Genomic DNA, 16,960 nt, shown 5'->3' with positions numbered 1-16,960 from the left:
CTAATAGCCATTCTGACTATTTTGAGATGGTATCTCATTGTGGTTTTGATTTATATTTCCCTAATGATCAGTGATGTTGAACTTTTTTTCATATGTTTGTTGGTTGCATGTATGTCTTCTTTTTAGAAGTGTCTGTTCATGTCCTTTGCCCACTTTTTAATGTTTTTTTTTTTCTCCCCAGTAAATTTAAGTTCTTTATAGACTCTGGATATTAGACGTTTGTCAGACAGATAGATGGCAAAATTTTTCTCCCATTTGGTAGGTTGTCTGTTCACTCTGATGATAGTTTCCTTTTCTGTGCAGAAGCTCTTTGGTTTAATTAGATCCCATTTGACAAATTTTGCTTTTGTTGCAATTGCTTTGTTTTTGGCATTTTCATCATGAAATTTTTGCCTGTGCCTATGTCCTGAATAGTATTGCCTAGATCTTCTTCTAGGGTTTTTATAGTTTTGGGTTTTACATTTAAGTATTTAATCCATCTCGAGTTAATTTTTGAACACGGTGTAAGAAATGGGTCCAGTTTCAATTTTCTGCATATGGCTAGCCAGTTCTCCCAGCATCATTTATTAAATAGGGAATCTTTTTCCCCATTGTTGGTTTTTGTCAGAGATCAGATGGTTGTAGGTATGTTGGTCTTATTTCTGAGTTCTCTATTCTGTTCTATTGGTCTATGTGTTTGTTCTTGTATCAGTACCATGCTTTTTTGATTACTATAGCCTTATAGTATAGTTTGAAGTTGGATAGTGTGATGCCTCCAGCTTTGTTCTTTTTGCTTAGGATTGTCTTAGCTATTCCGTCTCTTTTTTGGTTCCATATGAATTTAAAAATTTTTTTTCTAATTCTGTGAAGAATGTCAATGGTAGTTTAATGGGAATAGCATTGAATCTGTAAATTACTTTGGGCAGTATGGCCATTTTCATGATATTGATTCTTCCTATCCATGAGCATGGAATGTTTTTCCATTTGTTTGTGTTCTCTCTGATTGCTTTGAGCAGTGGTTTGTTGTTCTCTTGAAGAGGTCCTTCACTTCCTTTGTTAGCTGTATTCCTAGGTATTTTATTCTTTTTGTAGCAATTGTGAATGAGAGTTCATTCATGATTGGGCTCTCTGCTTGCCTATTGTTGGTATATAGGAATGCTAGCAATTTTTGCACATTGATTTTGTCTCCTGAGATTTTGCTGAAGCTGCTTATCCTAGCTTAAGAAGCTTTTGGGCTGGGACAATGGGGTTTTCTAGATATAGGATCATGTCATCTGCAAACAAAGATAATTTGACTTTCTCTCTTCCTATTTGAATACCTTTATTTCTTTCTCTTGCCTGATTGCTCTGGCCAAAACTTCCAATACTATGTTGAATAGGAGTGGTGAGAGAGCATATCCTTGTCTTGTGCCAGTTTTCAGGGGGAATGCTTCCAGCTTTTGCCCATTCAGTATATTATTGTCTGTGGGTTTGCTTTATATGTCTCTTATTATTTTGAGGTATGTTCCTTTAATACCTAGTTTGAATTTTTAACAAAAGGGATGTTGAATTTTATCAAATGCCTTCTCTGGGTCTATTGAGATAGTCTTGTAGTTTTTGTCTTTAGTTCTGTTTATGTGATAAATCATATTTATTGATTTGTATATGTTGAACCAACCTTGCATCCTCGGGATGAAAGCGAATTTGATTGTAGTGGATAAACTTTTTGATGTGCTACTGGATTCAGTTTACCAGTGTTTTATTGAGAATTTTTGCATTGATGTTCATCAAGGATGTTTGCCTGAAGCTTTTTTTTTTTTTTTTTTTTTTGAGGCAGAGTCTCGCTCTGTTGCCCAGGCTGGAGTGCAGTGGCACAATCTCAGCTCACTGCAGTCTCTGCCTCTGTGGTTAAGCAATTCTCCTGCCCCAGCCTCCCAAGTAGCTGGGATTACAGGTGCCTGCCACATGCCTGGCTAATTTTTTGTATTTTTATTAGAGACAGGGTTTCACCATGTTGGGCAGGCTGGTCTCAAACTCCTGACTTCAGGTGATCTACCCACCTTGAGCTCCCAAAGTGCTGGGATTACAGGTGTGAGCCATCACACCCAGCCTCTGTTTTTTTTTTTTTTTTTTTTTTTTTGTATTTCTGCCAGGTTTTGGTATCAAGATGATGCTGGCCTCATAGAATTAGTTAGGGAGGAGTCTCTCCTTTTCAATTGTTTGGAATAATTTCAGTAGAAATTGTATCAGCTCTTCTTTATGCTCTGGTAGAATTCAGCTGTGAATCCATCTGGTCCTGGGCTCTTTTTGGTTGGTAGGTTTTTTATTACTCCCTCAATTTCAAAACTTGTTATTGGTCTATTTAGGGATTCGATTTCTTCCTGGTTCAGTCTTGGGAGGGTATGTGTGTCCAGAAATTTATCCGTTTCTTCTACATTTTCTAGTTTATTTGCATAGAAGTGTTCATAGTATTCTCTGATGGTTGTTTGTATTTCTGTGGGGTCAGTGGTAATATCCCCCTTATCATTTCTGATTGTGTTTATTTGATTCTTCTCTCTTTTCTTATTTGTTAGTCTAGCTAGTTGTCTATTTAATTAATGTTTCCAAAAAACAGCTCCTGGATTTGTTGATTTTTTAAAGGTCTTTTTGTGTGTCTGTCTCCTTCAGTTCAGCTCTGATCTTGGTTATTTCTTGTCTTCTGCTAGGTTTGGGGTTTATTTGCTCTTGGTTCTCTAAGTTATTTTAGTTAAGATGTTAGGTTGTTAACTTGAGACCTAGATGTTTAGCTGTTTGATATGGGCATTTAATGCTATAAATTTTCCTCTTAACACTATTTTAGCTGCGTCCCAGAGATTCTGGTACATTCTCTCTTTTTCTCATTAGTTTCAAAGAACTTCTTGATTTCTGCCTTAATTTCATTATTTACCCAAGCGTCATTCTGGAGAAGGTTGTTCAATTTCCATGTAGTTGTGTGGTTTTGACTGAATTTCCTAATCTTGAGTTCTAATCTAATTGCATTGTAGTCTGAGAGACTGTTATGATTTCAGTTCTTTTTAATTTACTGAGGAGTGTTTTACTTCTGATTATGTGATCAATTTTAGAGTAAGTGCCATGTGGCGATGAGAAAAATGTACATTCTGTTGTTTCTGGGTGGAAAGTTCTGTAGATATCAGGTCTATTTGATCCAGAGCTGAATTCCGGTCCTCAATATCTTTGTTAATTTTCTGAAAGACAAAACTTTTATACTAAAAAATTCTATAACTGGACAAAAGCATTGCCATTCATTGAGCATTGACCATATGACATGCTTTATATGAAATACTGATGATCCCTACAGCAGTCTTCAGGGTGAATATTATTATCCCCTACTATTATATCATTTCTCTAAGGCCTAGAAGTGGGATTTGAATCCAGGGCTGTCTCACTCCTGCCTGTTTATTTTTCTAATCCTCTACACTGCTCCTCTGAACTCAGCCATGCCTACTTCAGTTGGGTTTCACAAGAGGCTTTCACATGGTTTTTAAAATAAGGCTTGAAATTTGAAACAGACTTTAAAAACATATACATATTTCAATTACTGTTTATCAGATCATGTCATCTTCTTGAGCCTTGCTCAAATTATTTTTCCATGCTGATCCTACAATTTTTTTTAAAGAATAAAGAAAAGCTGGCAAACACATTTGCTGGCCAAGATTGAGATTTATAGCCTAATAGTCTATTAAGTAAGATAAAAGATACAACATCTCTTTTAGAAATGCCAACATCTACATTTCTTTCATCTCTCTACTGTTGGGCATCATAGTGTGTGCCAGATGTACTGGTGACTGTAGAAGTAGACCAAAGAGTCCAATACTCATTCCAGCATCAGGATCTTGAAGAGTCTTCATTTCAGAGAAAACAGTATTTTTTTTCTCAATTGCTTTGGCATTTTCCTAGTAGGAGAAACCAAGAAGAATAGTCTTTAGATCTAGATAGTCCTTAGATCTAGAGTATCAATAAAGAGCAAAGTTAAAAGTGGTAAATTAAATTAGATGATGACTAAAGTGAATTGGGTCTAGTGTAACCTGGTGTGAAATACTATTGGATACTGTACTTTCAGTAGAGTGTTTTATTCAGAGCAAAAGACATTCATTGTTGAGACAGACAATGAAAGTATAAGAACTATAGAAATAACTAGGGGAAAATGTAGCAAAGATAAAGAGAACAAGAGACCAATGCTGCTTTTGAAGGGTCAGCTTTTTAAAAACTGTATTCTGGCTTCCTTTGTAATTAGTGCTCTTTATTTAGACCAAGGCAATCTGAGTCACTCTAGACTCCGGCAGGCTTGTTGTAGCTCCTAACATTATATTTTAAATTACAGAGTATAAAGAATTAAGAATTCTAAAACATAAAGTTTATTTTGACCCTAAACTGGTTTAATTAAAACTAATATAAGATGTAGCTTGAGTTATATAGATATTAGTAACAGTATGTCTTCTAGCCTCTAATAATTTTTCTTAAATAAACTTACAGAAGTGGTAAGTTTCCACCCTCTCTGGAAGGAACCCGATCTCTTTCAAAGAAGAAATGCTGCATCACCCTAACTTACTTTTATTGTTTCTTAATGCATATATGAGGTCTACCATTGTAATAGTATTACTGGTTTTAACAATCAACCCAATTATTCTCCCACTGCCTCCCTCAACACACTAGTTGTTTGAAGGCATCTTTGTTAGATTTTGCATGAATTGGGATTTTACTTTAACTAAAATTGATTTTCTTTGAATTCTAACATGCTAATAAGTCTTTTAATTAGCTTTCCTTTGCAATGTCAATATCTATTCTATTCATGTGGTTCCCTCTAGTGGTTAATATAACATTAAAATTCTGTTCTTTCTTCTCAGAAAATACAGGTTTGCTTGTTTTCCTTAACAAGTGTTATACAACAAGGCTCTTTTTCAAGAATACTAACACATTGCCCCTTCCACTCCAGTGTTTATTCTTACTTTGTTGCATTAGAAGCAATGGTCCATGGGAAGCATCTAATTTAAGGTTTATAACTGTAGAGACATCAGAAGATGTCTTATTTTTAATATGTATTATATGTGAGAAAAATATTAATTGAAATTTTAAGATTTGAGTTCATTTAAAAGCATTTATTGACCAGTCTCTCTACTTTGGACATCATGCTGGATGCTGTAGAACCTACAGAGATAATTATGATATAGGTCCCCAACTGTGACACATTTCCTTGATCTTTCAGCTAAAAATACGTATAAAAAACTGGTTCCACAGGATTTTGCATAGTGGAGTAAAATGTATTTGCAAGGATTTCTCTGGTGAAATAGAGTATTTCTTGATTCTGAAATACAAAGCAGAAATAAAAGTTCTCCCTTGCCTATATAATAATTTAGCATTAGGGTTTAAGTAGGGCCCCTAGGAAAACTGAATCTCAGTTAAAAAGGGCCCCGTAGGCTGGGCGCTGTGGCTCATGGCTGAAATCCCAACACTTTGGGAGGCTGAGGCGGGCGGATCACGAGGTCAGGAGATCCAGACCATCCTGGCTAACACGGTGAAACCCCGCCTCTACTAAAAATACAAAAAATTAGCCGGGCGTGGTGGCGGGCACCTGTAGTCCCAGCTACTCAGGAGGCTGAGGCAGGAGAATGGCATGAACCCAGGAGGCAGAGCTTGCAGTGAACTGAGATCACACCACTGCATTCCAGCCTGGGCGACAGAGCGAGACTCTGTCTCAAAAAAAAAAAAAAATAAATAAATAAAAAGGCCCCTTAATTTATACAAAAGATAAGAAAAATATATGCCTCCAATGATGTGATTAACATTATAAATCAACTTGGTTTTTGTTGTTGTTGTTAGTTTAACTATATATTTTTTCTTTAATATACAACAGTTGCAGAACACAACTTTAAAAGATGTTACATTCTACTTAATAAAAATTATAAACATAACTTGAGAGAATCTGCCTTTAGAATCATCTATAATATTCAGTGCTGCGCAAGGGCCTTAACATCCTAGTAGAATGAGCTAATACTATATGAACAGTAAGTGAGAAAGCTCCCACTTAGTTTATGACACTATAGGAACAAGTATTTAGGAGCCATCTTCAATGGCATCCTCTACCATTCTTTTCCACAGTCACTCAGGCAGTACATACTTTACCTTCACATTTTTTTCCTTTGGGAAACTGTTGACAGCTCATTTTTGACTTTGGCTAACCAAGGTCCCCTAAGGAAGGGAAAAAAAGAGCCTTGCTTTTTACTCAAGCATAAGCAATACTGGGAGATCCCCACAATTTGGGACTGTATTGGAAGTAAGTGACCACTTTTCTGAAGCCAGCTAGTATCTCTGAATCCTCTTAGACATTTATGTCTCAGTGAAAAGGCCTCGGGTATGGCTGAAGTTCCCAAGCTCTACTGTGGTAGAGCTCTAGAAAAATAAGCATCTTAGAAGCAATAAAGGGGAAGGAGGAGTCTGCTCAGGCTATACTATTTCCCCACCACAGACACAGCACTAAAGAGGGATGGAGGAAGTAACTATCTGCTCTTTCAGGGATCCTCATATAAATAATTGGTCCCTCTTTGAATTGCTTATTTAAATGTACGTTTTTGAAGTGCTGTTGAAATACAAACATATATATGACCAGATAGAAGGAAAAGATGGAACATAATTATTTAAATATAACACACTAGAGGGAAATGCAATATAAGAAATATAAATTCTTGGGGTGGGGCACGGTGGCTCACGCCTGTAATCCCAGCACTTTGGGAGGCCAAGGCGAGCACATCATGAGGTCAGGAAATTGAGACCATCCTGGCTAACACAGTGAAATCCCGTCTCTACTAAAAATACAATAAATAAATAAATAAATGAATAAAACATTAGCCGGGTGAGGTGCCAGGCACCTGTAGTCCCAGCTACTCAGGAGGCTGAGGCAGGAGAATCGCTTGAACCCAGGAGGCAGAGCTTGCAGTGAACCGAGATCACACCACTGCACTCCAGCCTGGGCAAGACTCCGTCTCAAAAAAAAAGAAGAAATATAAATTCTCGTTCCCTTCCGAAAGGTTCTAAACACAATGTGAAAAACCTCTTTTTATGTGAGTGCCACCAATCGTATGGCATTAATGGGATTAGGGGAAAAATAATTTTCCTTTATAAAAAGGTCCCCCAAATAAAATTGTTTAGATGATACTATAAGGAGGAAAGTGTTGAATATTATTCATCTAAAAATTGGTATTTCTGATTAACTGAATACCTGTTAATAGAAGAACTGTTTCTTCTTTAAGGCATCATCATGTATAGCCATCCTTATCCGGGAGTGCAAGACCAAGAACAAGCCACGTAAGCAGATGTCTCTAGCATGACTACTTTCTCCTTGACATGGCTGAGCCTCTGTATAAAGTGCTGTAATTGGAAATCACAGTTGTGTCTGAATGAATGTCAATCTAGAAGGGCTGGTAATATGTCACTGACAGGGATAAAAGGAAGTTTCTGCAAGGGTGTAGAGTGGGCTTGCCAAGTAGAGCTTGTTGACTGCAGACTCACAGCGTTTGCTGCTTTTAGAAGTCAAGTGATAAGTGCTACATCACTTCAACTTCCCTGCATAGCAAATAAGTATGGTTTCTGTGCTCAAGAAGGATACATCCCTTGCACAGACTCTGTAACCGCTGGAGACCGAGGTTTTTCTATCAAATATCCCTAGTCAATTCCGATGCACTAGAACTACATCTATTCTGGGGTCACGGCGGAGTCACGTTGGAGATATTATCTGGCTGCCTTGCAGGATGCCTTATTTGTGTCACAGCCAACTCTTGTACTGTTTTGTTGATGGTTTTGGTTATGAATCTTTCTGAGAGGAAAAGAGTTCCAAAAACTTATGTGTGTTTTCCTCTCCCTATTGCTCACTCTAGAATCAGCAGTTTAATCGATATTTTAGTGGCACTGTCTATCTTGATGGGCTACTCTGTCACCACCGCCAGCTTTGTCACCTATGTTGTAAGGGAGCATCAAACCAAAGCCAAACAGTTGCAGCACATTTCAGGCATTGGTGTGACATGCTACTGGGTAACAAACTTCATTTATGACATGGTGAGTAACGTATGCCATTCGTTGCAGGAAATAAAAGATTAATTTGGATAGAAGACATCAGTTTTCTATTCAAGAGTTATTTACTCTAGTTTGTTCAAATTGTTGTGACAACGACAGGAAATAGAGAAAATGACTTGAGTCAGGCTTATCTTCATCCAGTGGTTGGAGGAAAGATAACCTACCTGCCCTCATCTCTGTGGACTAGATCAGATTCCCTAGGGCACTTAAAATGTGTATTTCTGGGCCCCACCCCAGATCTGTTAAATCCATATCTTAGGAGGGGAGTGTGGAGAATATGCATTTTTAAAAAGATCCACCAGGTGATTTTAAGCACGCTGAAGTCTTACTGTCAGTACTGTGGAGAAATAGAAGCTTAGCAGCAACATATCCTTACCTAATTGTGCCAAACAATCAAGCTTATAAAAATTTAATCAACTAATAGTGAAAAATGTGAAGTAGTAGCCCCTGCTAATGACACATTAAAGAAGATTAGTAGGAAAAAGAAGGAATGTATTTCATTGATAGCTCTCTCATTTGCATAAAATGGTCCCAAGTTCAGATGGTTGTTCGTGACTCCAAACATACCAATGTTGGCCAAAAGCCCAGGATGGGTATGCATTTGCCTGGTGATTATGGTGAAAGTGTCTGAGTTGCTGTCAAGATCATTGGCTTAAAGGGTTGGAGAGTAATTAACTGCATTATCCATTTTGTTAATGTATCCAGTGAGGTCTAAAATGTGTTTGTTGTAGAAGTCAAATCTAAAAGAATAGTAATGACTGTTCAGGACTTAACAAGAGCTTTAATGTTAAGAAAATTTCAAGTACATACTTCTGTGAAGGTCTAGTTAGTACTTTAGGATTCTGTTGTCTTATATCTGGAGCTCATTCCAATTTAGGAGATTCCTCCTCCCCGACCTGCAAATTAAATTACCACCACCTTCACTGTGTCCATCTTCCTGCAAACTCCTCAGCATTTAATATTTCTACTTGCCAACAAAATAATAAGTTCTTTGTTCATATGCCTGTGATTATGAGGATATGTGGGACCTGATGCCCTGCTGCTTTGCACAGAGTGGTTCACACTGATAACCAAGCTTTAGAAATCAACCATCTGAGAGTTCCAGGACTCAAAACAAAATCACTACTTTGAGGACTGAATGTAATACCAAGATACCTGGCTGTCTTATCTTTCTCACTGAACCTCTGTCACTGAACCATCCCAAGTCTCAAAGCCTAAGGCAGGAACACCAGGGACTCCTTATATATCTGTTAAAGATGGAGATTGGCTTAACCTCATATTGCAGGAGACAAATTCTAAAGTGAAATCAATGTAAAATAAGTTGAATGTTACAAGCAATGGGAACATAAATAAGAATTCATTTCTTCAAATTTTTCTAGGTCAACTTGTTGGAGTTTTAAACTAGATGGGTTATTGATTTTTTTTTTTGAAAAATGCTTGTCACATATTAAACATTGTTTTAAATATTTCCATAGGTTTTCTACTTGGTGCCTGTAGCATTTTCAATTGGTATCATTGCGATTTTCAAGTTACCTGCATTCTACAGTGAAAACAACCTAGGCGCCGTATCTCTTCTACTTCTCCTGTTTGGGTAAGCTGCTGATTAAGCAACGAAAGAAGAATTAATAGAATTAAATGCCCCTAGATACAAATAGGACTAAATCTCATTAGCTAAATTACAACTGTCTTGGGGTTTCATTTGACATGAGTGAGACTAACAATACATTGCACTTGCTAGTCCATAGACTGTAAAGTATAATACTTTTGAAAATTAATGTTATTAATAGTAATACCTAAAACTAATAAGCATTTATTGGGTGCCAAGTGTCATGCTTTCTAATTTACATATGTGATCTCATTTACATAAAACGAAAGCTTTAGAATGACTAGAAAATATGTATACATGTATAAATTTATGTATTGACTATATGAGTATACATAGCATTATAAAATGCATATATATTCATGTATATTTATTTATATTTATCTTTTTATAGATGTCTAAGGACACACATAATATTGTTTCTATAGTAAGCTAATATAGGTAATACAGGCTGATATAATCAATGCTTAGCATAACAAATCTTTCTGCCCTGAATACATGGTAGTAACCCTTAATTAGCAATTGTAGCTGATGCAGAAACTCTGTCTCTAGATCTATTTAATTGCCCCCCAAATTGCTCAAGGTTTTGCTCAAAACAGGCTAGCCAGCTTCTAAGCATGCTCTTTCTGCTCAGCTAGACTTGAACCGTGTCATTACTTTTCCTCAACTTTAAATTATAAGATTTATACTGATTAAACTCATATTTCTGAGCAACCAAAAAGGCTTGCCTAGGCGGGATAATATCATATTCAGGAGAGATTAATTTGTAGTTTTAATGATGTAGAACTACTCAAGGCTTCTTAAAAGAGGCTTTTTTCTGTTTTTTAAAAACACTCTTTGGATTTTTTTGTCAAAAAGGAATGAAAGAGAGATCTAGTTACAAGGCTTGACAACTCATCCCTAATGGTTATTTTTACTTTGGAAGCCCATTTAAATTGTTATTTTTTGTAAAATAGAATAACTAAGGCATTTCTTTTTTGAGACGGGATCTCACTCTGTCACCCAGACTGGAGTGCAATGGCATGATCACAGCTCACCACAGTTTGACCTCCCGGACTTAGGTGATCCTCCCACCTCAGCCTCCCAAATAACCAGGACTACAGGTGCATGCCACGATGCCCGGCTGATTTTCGTATTTTTCTGTAGAGACAGGGTTTTGCTCATGCTGGTCTCAAACTCCTGGGCTCAAGTGATCCACCTGCCTCAGCCTCCTAAAGCGTTAGTATTACAGGTGTGAGCCACCATGCCTGGCCAAGGCATAATTTTATTTCATCGTGTTTTTAACCTGCAGGTATGCAACATTTTCTTGGATGTACTTGCTGGCTGGACTCTTCCATGAAACAGGAATGGCCTTCATCACTTATGTCTGTGTCAACTTATTTTTTGGCATTAATTCCATTGTTTCCCTGTCAGTGGTATACTTTCTTTCCAAGGAAAAGCCTAATGATCCGGTAAGGTCCCTTATTAGTCTGCTAAATTTCAGTGAATTTATCAAAAGCTTCAACATGTTCCAGATAGAAAGATTTTATTTATTCTGCATAAAAAAGAAGAATATCATTTGATTCTATTAAATTTGGGAGAGGAGAAACTACAGCTTTTAAAATCCTTTTTGGGCCTCATCTAAGTTAATGCCTATCATTGTATGTACTGAGTGTCAAAACTATTGACACCTGATAGGGCTTGAATGGGGTGATGGAGGTGAAATCAGATGTATTGTGCGGCCCTACAGAAATCGCAACCATTGGTCAGCTAAACATCTTCCTCATTAACAAATTCTTATGGTATGGTGGTGACAAGGACAATGACTTAGTTATATGACTATGAGCTTCGATTCATTTGAACATTCATAGAGAAAAAACCTAATTCATCCCCTTTCAATCATGTATTGGAGACTACTTCATTGTAAGCATCACTTTCCATTCAGAGCTGACAATTACGATTAGTGAGAAGAGAAGCACTAACAGTGCCAGGCAATTGAACAGAAAAGAATAGAGAGGAAATGAAGTGAACTGAGGACTAGACAAGCATACTCTGGGAGAAGGAAGAAAATTCATGAAGTGGAAGTTGTTGGCCCACGTGTGAATAATGTGAAAAGGAGCTATTTGCCCCTCTTGGAGACATGTTGGCTCTTCTTCTACCTCATTTCACCATTTTAGTCACTCTCCAAGTAGGGATTATCTTGGGTTCCAAAATTTTACTGTACCAAGTACCTCCCTCCCTCAGGCACATAACGATACCCTGTGTCAGACCCCAACATGCTGGCTAGCCCTACATTCCTGGGATTAAAGGCAGGTCTAGAAATAATTTTGCCTCCAGGATTAGGTCCAACATTAGAGGTGGCCTCACATAATGATTTTCTGCTTGTATTTCAGTGATAAACATCCACCATTTAGTATACTAAATAGTTGTATGCAAATTCAGCCTACATGGGCAATAATTGTCAATCTAGATAAGCTTTTTAGGTTTCACTATTTGTCTACATCTATTTTTAAATTTTTGTCAGCTTTTTGGAAGCTTAACACTGAGTTTTATTTTTATTTCTCTTATTTCAGACTTTAGAACTTATTTCTGAAACCCTCAAGCGCATTTTCCTGATTTTCCCACAATTCTGTTTTGGCTACGGTTTGATTGAACTTTCTCAACAACAGTCGGTCCTAGACTTCTTAAAAGCATATGGAGTGGAATACCCAAATGAAACCTTTGAGATGGATAAACTAGGTGCAATGTTTGTGGCTCTGGTTTCTCAGGGCACCATGTTTTTTTTCTTGAGACTCTTAATCAATGAATCCCTGATAAAGAAACTCAGGTAAATGTAATGAAAGCATATGTTTGACATCTAAAACGGAACTCAATTCAAGCTATTGAGAAAGAAGTCAATAGTCTAAGCTTTTCCATTGGTAATATGGAAATGTTTGGCTCAAAAACTTTAAAAAAATTCTAGCATAATTCACTATTTTATTCTAGTAAATAGGTATCAAATCTTAATATGTGACTGCAACTATTGCTGTTGAGTGAGGGAATAAAATTAAATACGCACAGTTGTTAACCTTAAAAAGATTAAGATACAGTGGTGAAGTGAAAATATGTACATAAACAAAAGATGTAGTCTTTGAGTTGAGTTTGGGAAAATGGAAAACACTTTCTAGGCAGAAATGGGGAAAGAGGATTCAGTGTGGAGCATGTTGGCAATGAGTTTGGGAAAAGAAAACTAAGAAAAAGTGAAGACAGCATCATAAACGAGAAGAAATACACATGCAATTGACCCAGCAATTCCATTTCTGGAATGCTTACATATATGCTCACAGATATACAGACTTATGTATGTTTAAAGTTATTCATCATAGTAACCATTTCCAATAGCAAAAGAATAGAAACAGCATAAACGTCCTTCATTTAGGGACTAATAGAACATTAAGCAGCCATTAGAAAGAATGATATAGTTCTCTATGTAACATTTGGAAGTGTCTTTAATATTTACTAATTTAAAAATGCAAGGTTCAGAACTATGTGTAAAGTATATTGCCATTCCAGTTAAACAGAAAAGAATTATTTATGCAGACATATCCATAGACTATCTCTAATTGTGAGTGACTCTCCTGATGAGAGAGAGACATGGTTGAAGAGAACAGTTTTCACTGTATATTCTTCGGTACCATTTAAATTTTAATGACATGTATCATCTATTGAAAAATAAAATTTTAAGTAAATAATGAGAGGAAATAAAAGAGCAGAGATAAAGAAATATATTAGAGCATATTTAAGAAAGAAGTATTATAATTTAATTAGAACATAGAAGAAATGTAAGGTAAAAGTAGGAGTTACAGTTTAACATGCAATTGGGAGATTATGGAATCTCTTAAATGCTTGATAAAGAGATATGGTTTGGGCTTTATTCAGCAAACAAATGGACATTCATTAAGAGTTTTTGAACGAGAAAAACATGATGAAGTTGTGCTTGACGAAATGTAATTTTGTAGATGCAGTGCAGACTGGAATGGAAGAGTTAGAGACCCGGGAGCAGTTTTAGCTCCTGGAGAAATCTAGCTGAGAAGGATAAAAGCCTATAGGACTAGGCAGAAAATAATCCATGATAGGGTGTTATAAGGCTCGGTGGCTCATGCCTGTAATCCCAGCACTTTGGGAGGCCAAGGTGGGCAGATCACCTGAGGTCAGGAGTTCGAGACCAGCCTGACGAACATGGTGAAACCCCATCTATACTAAAAATACAAGAACTAGCTGGATGTGATGGTGCGTGCCTGTAATCCTAGCTACTGGGGAGGTTCAGGCACGAGAATCGCTTGAACCCAGGAGGCGGAGGTTGCAGTGAGCCGAGATGGTGCCACTGCACTCCAGCCTAGGCGGCAGAGCAAGACTCCGTCTCAAAAAACAACAACAACAACAACAACAACAAAAAAGGCCTTTCCAGTATTTGGAGACTGACTACATGATTTTGGAATAAGGAAGATTAGAAGAAACATTACGGTTGGGGTCTTTGGGGATCTCTTTAGAAGAAACTGGGACATTGGGAAGAAAACCTGGATTGATTTCTTTAACTTTTTTATTTATTTTTTATTTTTTTTGGTATTTGTTAGCCAAGATATCAAGGTGGGTTTGGGACTTAATGAGTTTGGAGGGCTGATAACCTTAAAATACTGGCTAAATCCTAGGTGAGACATTAATAGTAAAACAAGTACAGAATAACGATAGCATTCATATTATTGATGATTATAAAAGTAGATATATCTGCTATACAATATTGTGCATATAATTAACAATACTGTATTTTGCACTTAAAATTTTGTTAAAAGGGCAGATCTTATGCTGTTTCTAAAATTAAAAAAAAATAGAGAGGCTTTTTAAATTTAATTGAAAAAAAATTTTTTTTTGAGACGGAGTCTTGCTCTGCTGCCCAGGCTAGAGTGCAGTAGTGTGATCTTGGCTCACTGCAACCTCTGCCTCCTGTGTTCAAGTAATTCTCCTGCCTCAGCCTTCCAAGAAGCTGGGACTACAGGCGTGCACCACCATGCCTGTGAAAATTTGTATTTTTAGTAGAGACAGAGTTTTGACAGGTTGGCCAGGCTGGTCTTGAACTTCTGACCTCAGGTGATCCGCCTGCCTCAGCCTCTCAAAGTGCTGCAATTATAGGGGTGAGCCACTGCACCTGGCTGAAAGGATTTTTTTTTTAAAGGTGATCATTGGTCTTAGATTTGTAGATGATGAGTTTTCCTAACGATTCTGGAGTTCCTTAGTCCCTCTCTTAGGAACTAACCTTCAAACACTTCCTTATTACTGAAATTAGAATTATAAATCTTAACAGTGGATCTGTAAACATTTAAGGCATGGAGAACAAAAGCCGTTTCACAAATAACATGGTGAATACAGTGAAGAGGGTCTATACAGATTTCTTAAGTTATCTGAGTAGCACAATTCATTACAAATGTAAAAGAAGTCTAATGATGACTAGTACACTGTTAGTGACATGAAAACCCATCAAAACATGTCAAAATCGAATAATGTCATTTCAAAATCATTGATGTAAAATCGCTGGGTCCATTTTTAGGCTTTTCTTCAGAAAATTTAATTCTTCACATGTAAGGGAGACAACAGATGAGGATGAAGATGTGCGGGCTGAGAGATTAAGAGTTGAGAGTGGTGCGGCTGAATTTGACCTGGTCCAACTTTATCGTCTCACAAAGACCTACCAACTTATCCACAAAAAGATTATAGCTGTAAACAACATCAGCATTGGGATACCTGCTGGAGAGGTAAGAAACTGTGTTTTGTTTCTAACTGTCCTTTTCATTGGCATACTGTGTGACAAATTAAAATCTTAATTATTGGCCAGGCACAGTGGCTCATGTAATCTTAGCACTTTGGGAGGCCAAGGTGGGCGGATCACTTGAGGTCAGGAGTTTGAGATCAGCCTGGCCAACGTGGTGAAACCACATCTCTACTAAAAATATAAAAATTAGCTAGGCATGGTGGTGCACGTCTGTAGTTCCAGCTGCTCGGGGGGCTGAGGTACGAGAATCACTTGAACCTGGGAGGTGGAGGCTGCAGTGAGCGGAGATTGTGCCACTGAACTCCAGCTTGGGTGACAGAGTGATTCTGCCTCAAAAGAAGAAAGAAAAAAATCTTAATTATTTTTCCATAATTTTTTTCTAGAAATATAAAAGTTAATCTGAATATTTCCCTGGGAAAAAATACATACATGCATATAGATACACATATACATACACATATATATGTATATGTATACACATATAGAGTCATCCCTCCATATCCATGGGAGATTGGTTCCAGGACCCCCAAGGATATCAAAATCCACAGAAATCCACAGATGTTCAAGTCCCTGATATAAAATAATGTAGTACTGCATATAATCTATGCACATCCCACTGTATACTTTAAGTAATCTCTAGATTACTTACAATACCCAATGCAATGTAAATGCTATGTAAATAGTAGTTATAGTGTATTGTTTAGGGAATAAGAACATAGGAACTCTGTACACGTTCAGTACAGATGCTTTGTTCCCCACTGAATATTTTCAATCCATAGTTGGTTGGATCTAAAGGTTAGAAACCCAGGGATAAGGAGAGCTGACTGTGTATATAATTTACATATGTCCAGGTATTAGGTTGGTGCCAAAGTTAATATTATTTACCCTATGAGTCTTCCCGCTTGGCAGAGGGAATTCAACAAGTCCTACCACACAGCAAGTCCTGAGCCCCTTCCTAAACTACTGTCTACTTGCTCTGGGGTAGACTTTGGTCAGGAAGCCTGTTCAAGGTGCTGTCTTCACCCTTTCATTTCCAGTCCTCCTCAAAAAACATCATAAAGACATACGTTTTCGGAATTGAGGTCCTAGGACTGCATCTATTTATTTATATTCTTGCCCTTCTCACAGAAGCAATATTAAAGCAGCATTGAAAAGAGAAAGCAAATATGGCTGTGCCACTTAGTTTTCCAAGCAGAGCTGCAAACTACACGCATCAAATTTATTTGACAGTACAAAGAAACTATTGCCTCAATAGCGTATTCAGTAAAGTTGTGATTTTGTGTGAATAATGTGAAATCTATAAATATAATTACTTTGTTGGGTTAGCAGATCTTATTTGTGGGGTATTTTATTATGTCACATAGAGGGATGATATAACATAATATGTAAAATAGGTCCTGTGTGTGTGTGTGTGTATACATACATGTTCAGATGGTTAAAGGAAAAAGAATACATAGTATCCATTTGTTTTAAAAGAAGAAGTTTTATCAAGAGCACTACACTACCCATGAATA

At 37.1% G+C, this 16,960-nt stretch overlaps 1 protein-coding gene and 1 long non-coding RNA gene across 2 annotated transcripts in view; one reads left to right on the top strand and one right to left on the bottom strand.

Annotated features, from left to right (window-relative positions):
• The window catches only part of ABCA12 (ATP binding cassette subfamily A member 12), a 209,334-nt gene that overhangs the window by 174,865 nt on the left and 17,509 nt on the right, over nucleotides 1-16,960 (top strand). The window contains exons 40-45 of the mRNA XM_025404754.1: nucleotides 7,242-7,296; nucleotides 7,866-8,043; nucleotides 9,537-9,652; nucleotides 10,956-11,115; nucleotides 12,217-12,470; nucleotides 15,225-15,429. Coding sequence (XP_025260539.1) covers nucleotides 7,242-7,296; nucleotides 7,866-8,043; nucleotides 9,537-9,652; nucleotides 10,956-11,115; nucleotides 12,217-12,470; nucleotides 15,225-15,429 — 968 coding nt within the window. The remainder of the gene's footprint in view (nucleotides 1-7,241; nucleotides 7,297-7,865; nucleotides 8,044-9,536; nucleotides 9,653-10,955; nucleotides 11,116-12,216; nucleotides 12,471-15,224; nucleotides 15,430-16,960) is intronic.
• LOC112636209 overlaps nucleotides 2,099-16,960 on the bottom strand; it is a 160,510-nt gene continuing 145,648 nt past the window's right edge. The window contains exon 4 of the long non-coding RNA XR_003122144.1: nucleotides 2,099-3,890. This is a non-coding gene — a long non-coding RNA (uncharacterized LOC112636209). The remainder of the gene's footprint in view (nucleotides 3,891-16,960) is intronic.

Source organism: Theropithecus gelada, chromosome 12 (genome assembly GCF_003255815.1).
Source record: "Theropithecus gelada isolate Dixy chromosome 12, Tgel_1.0, whole genome shotgun sequence".
NCBI lineage: Eukaryota > Metazoa > Chordata > Mammalia > Primates > Cercopithecidae > Theropithecus > Theropithecus gelada.
Note: the sequence above shows the minus strand (reverse complement) of the source record. Positions and strands in the feature narration are given on the sequence as shown.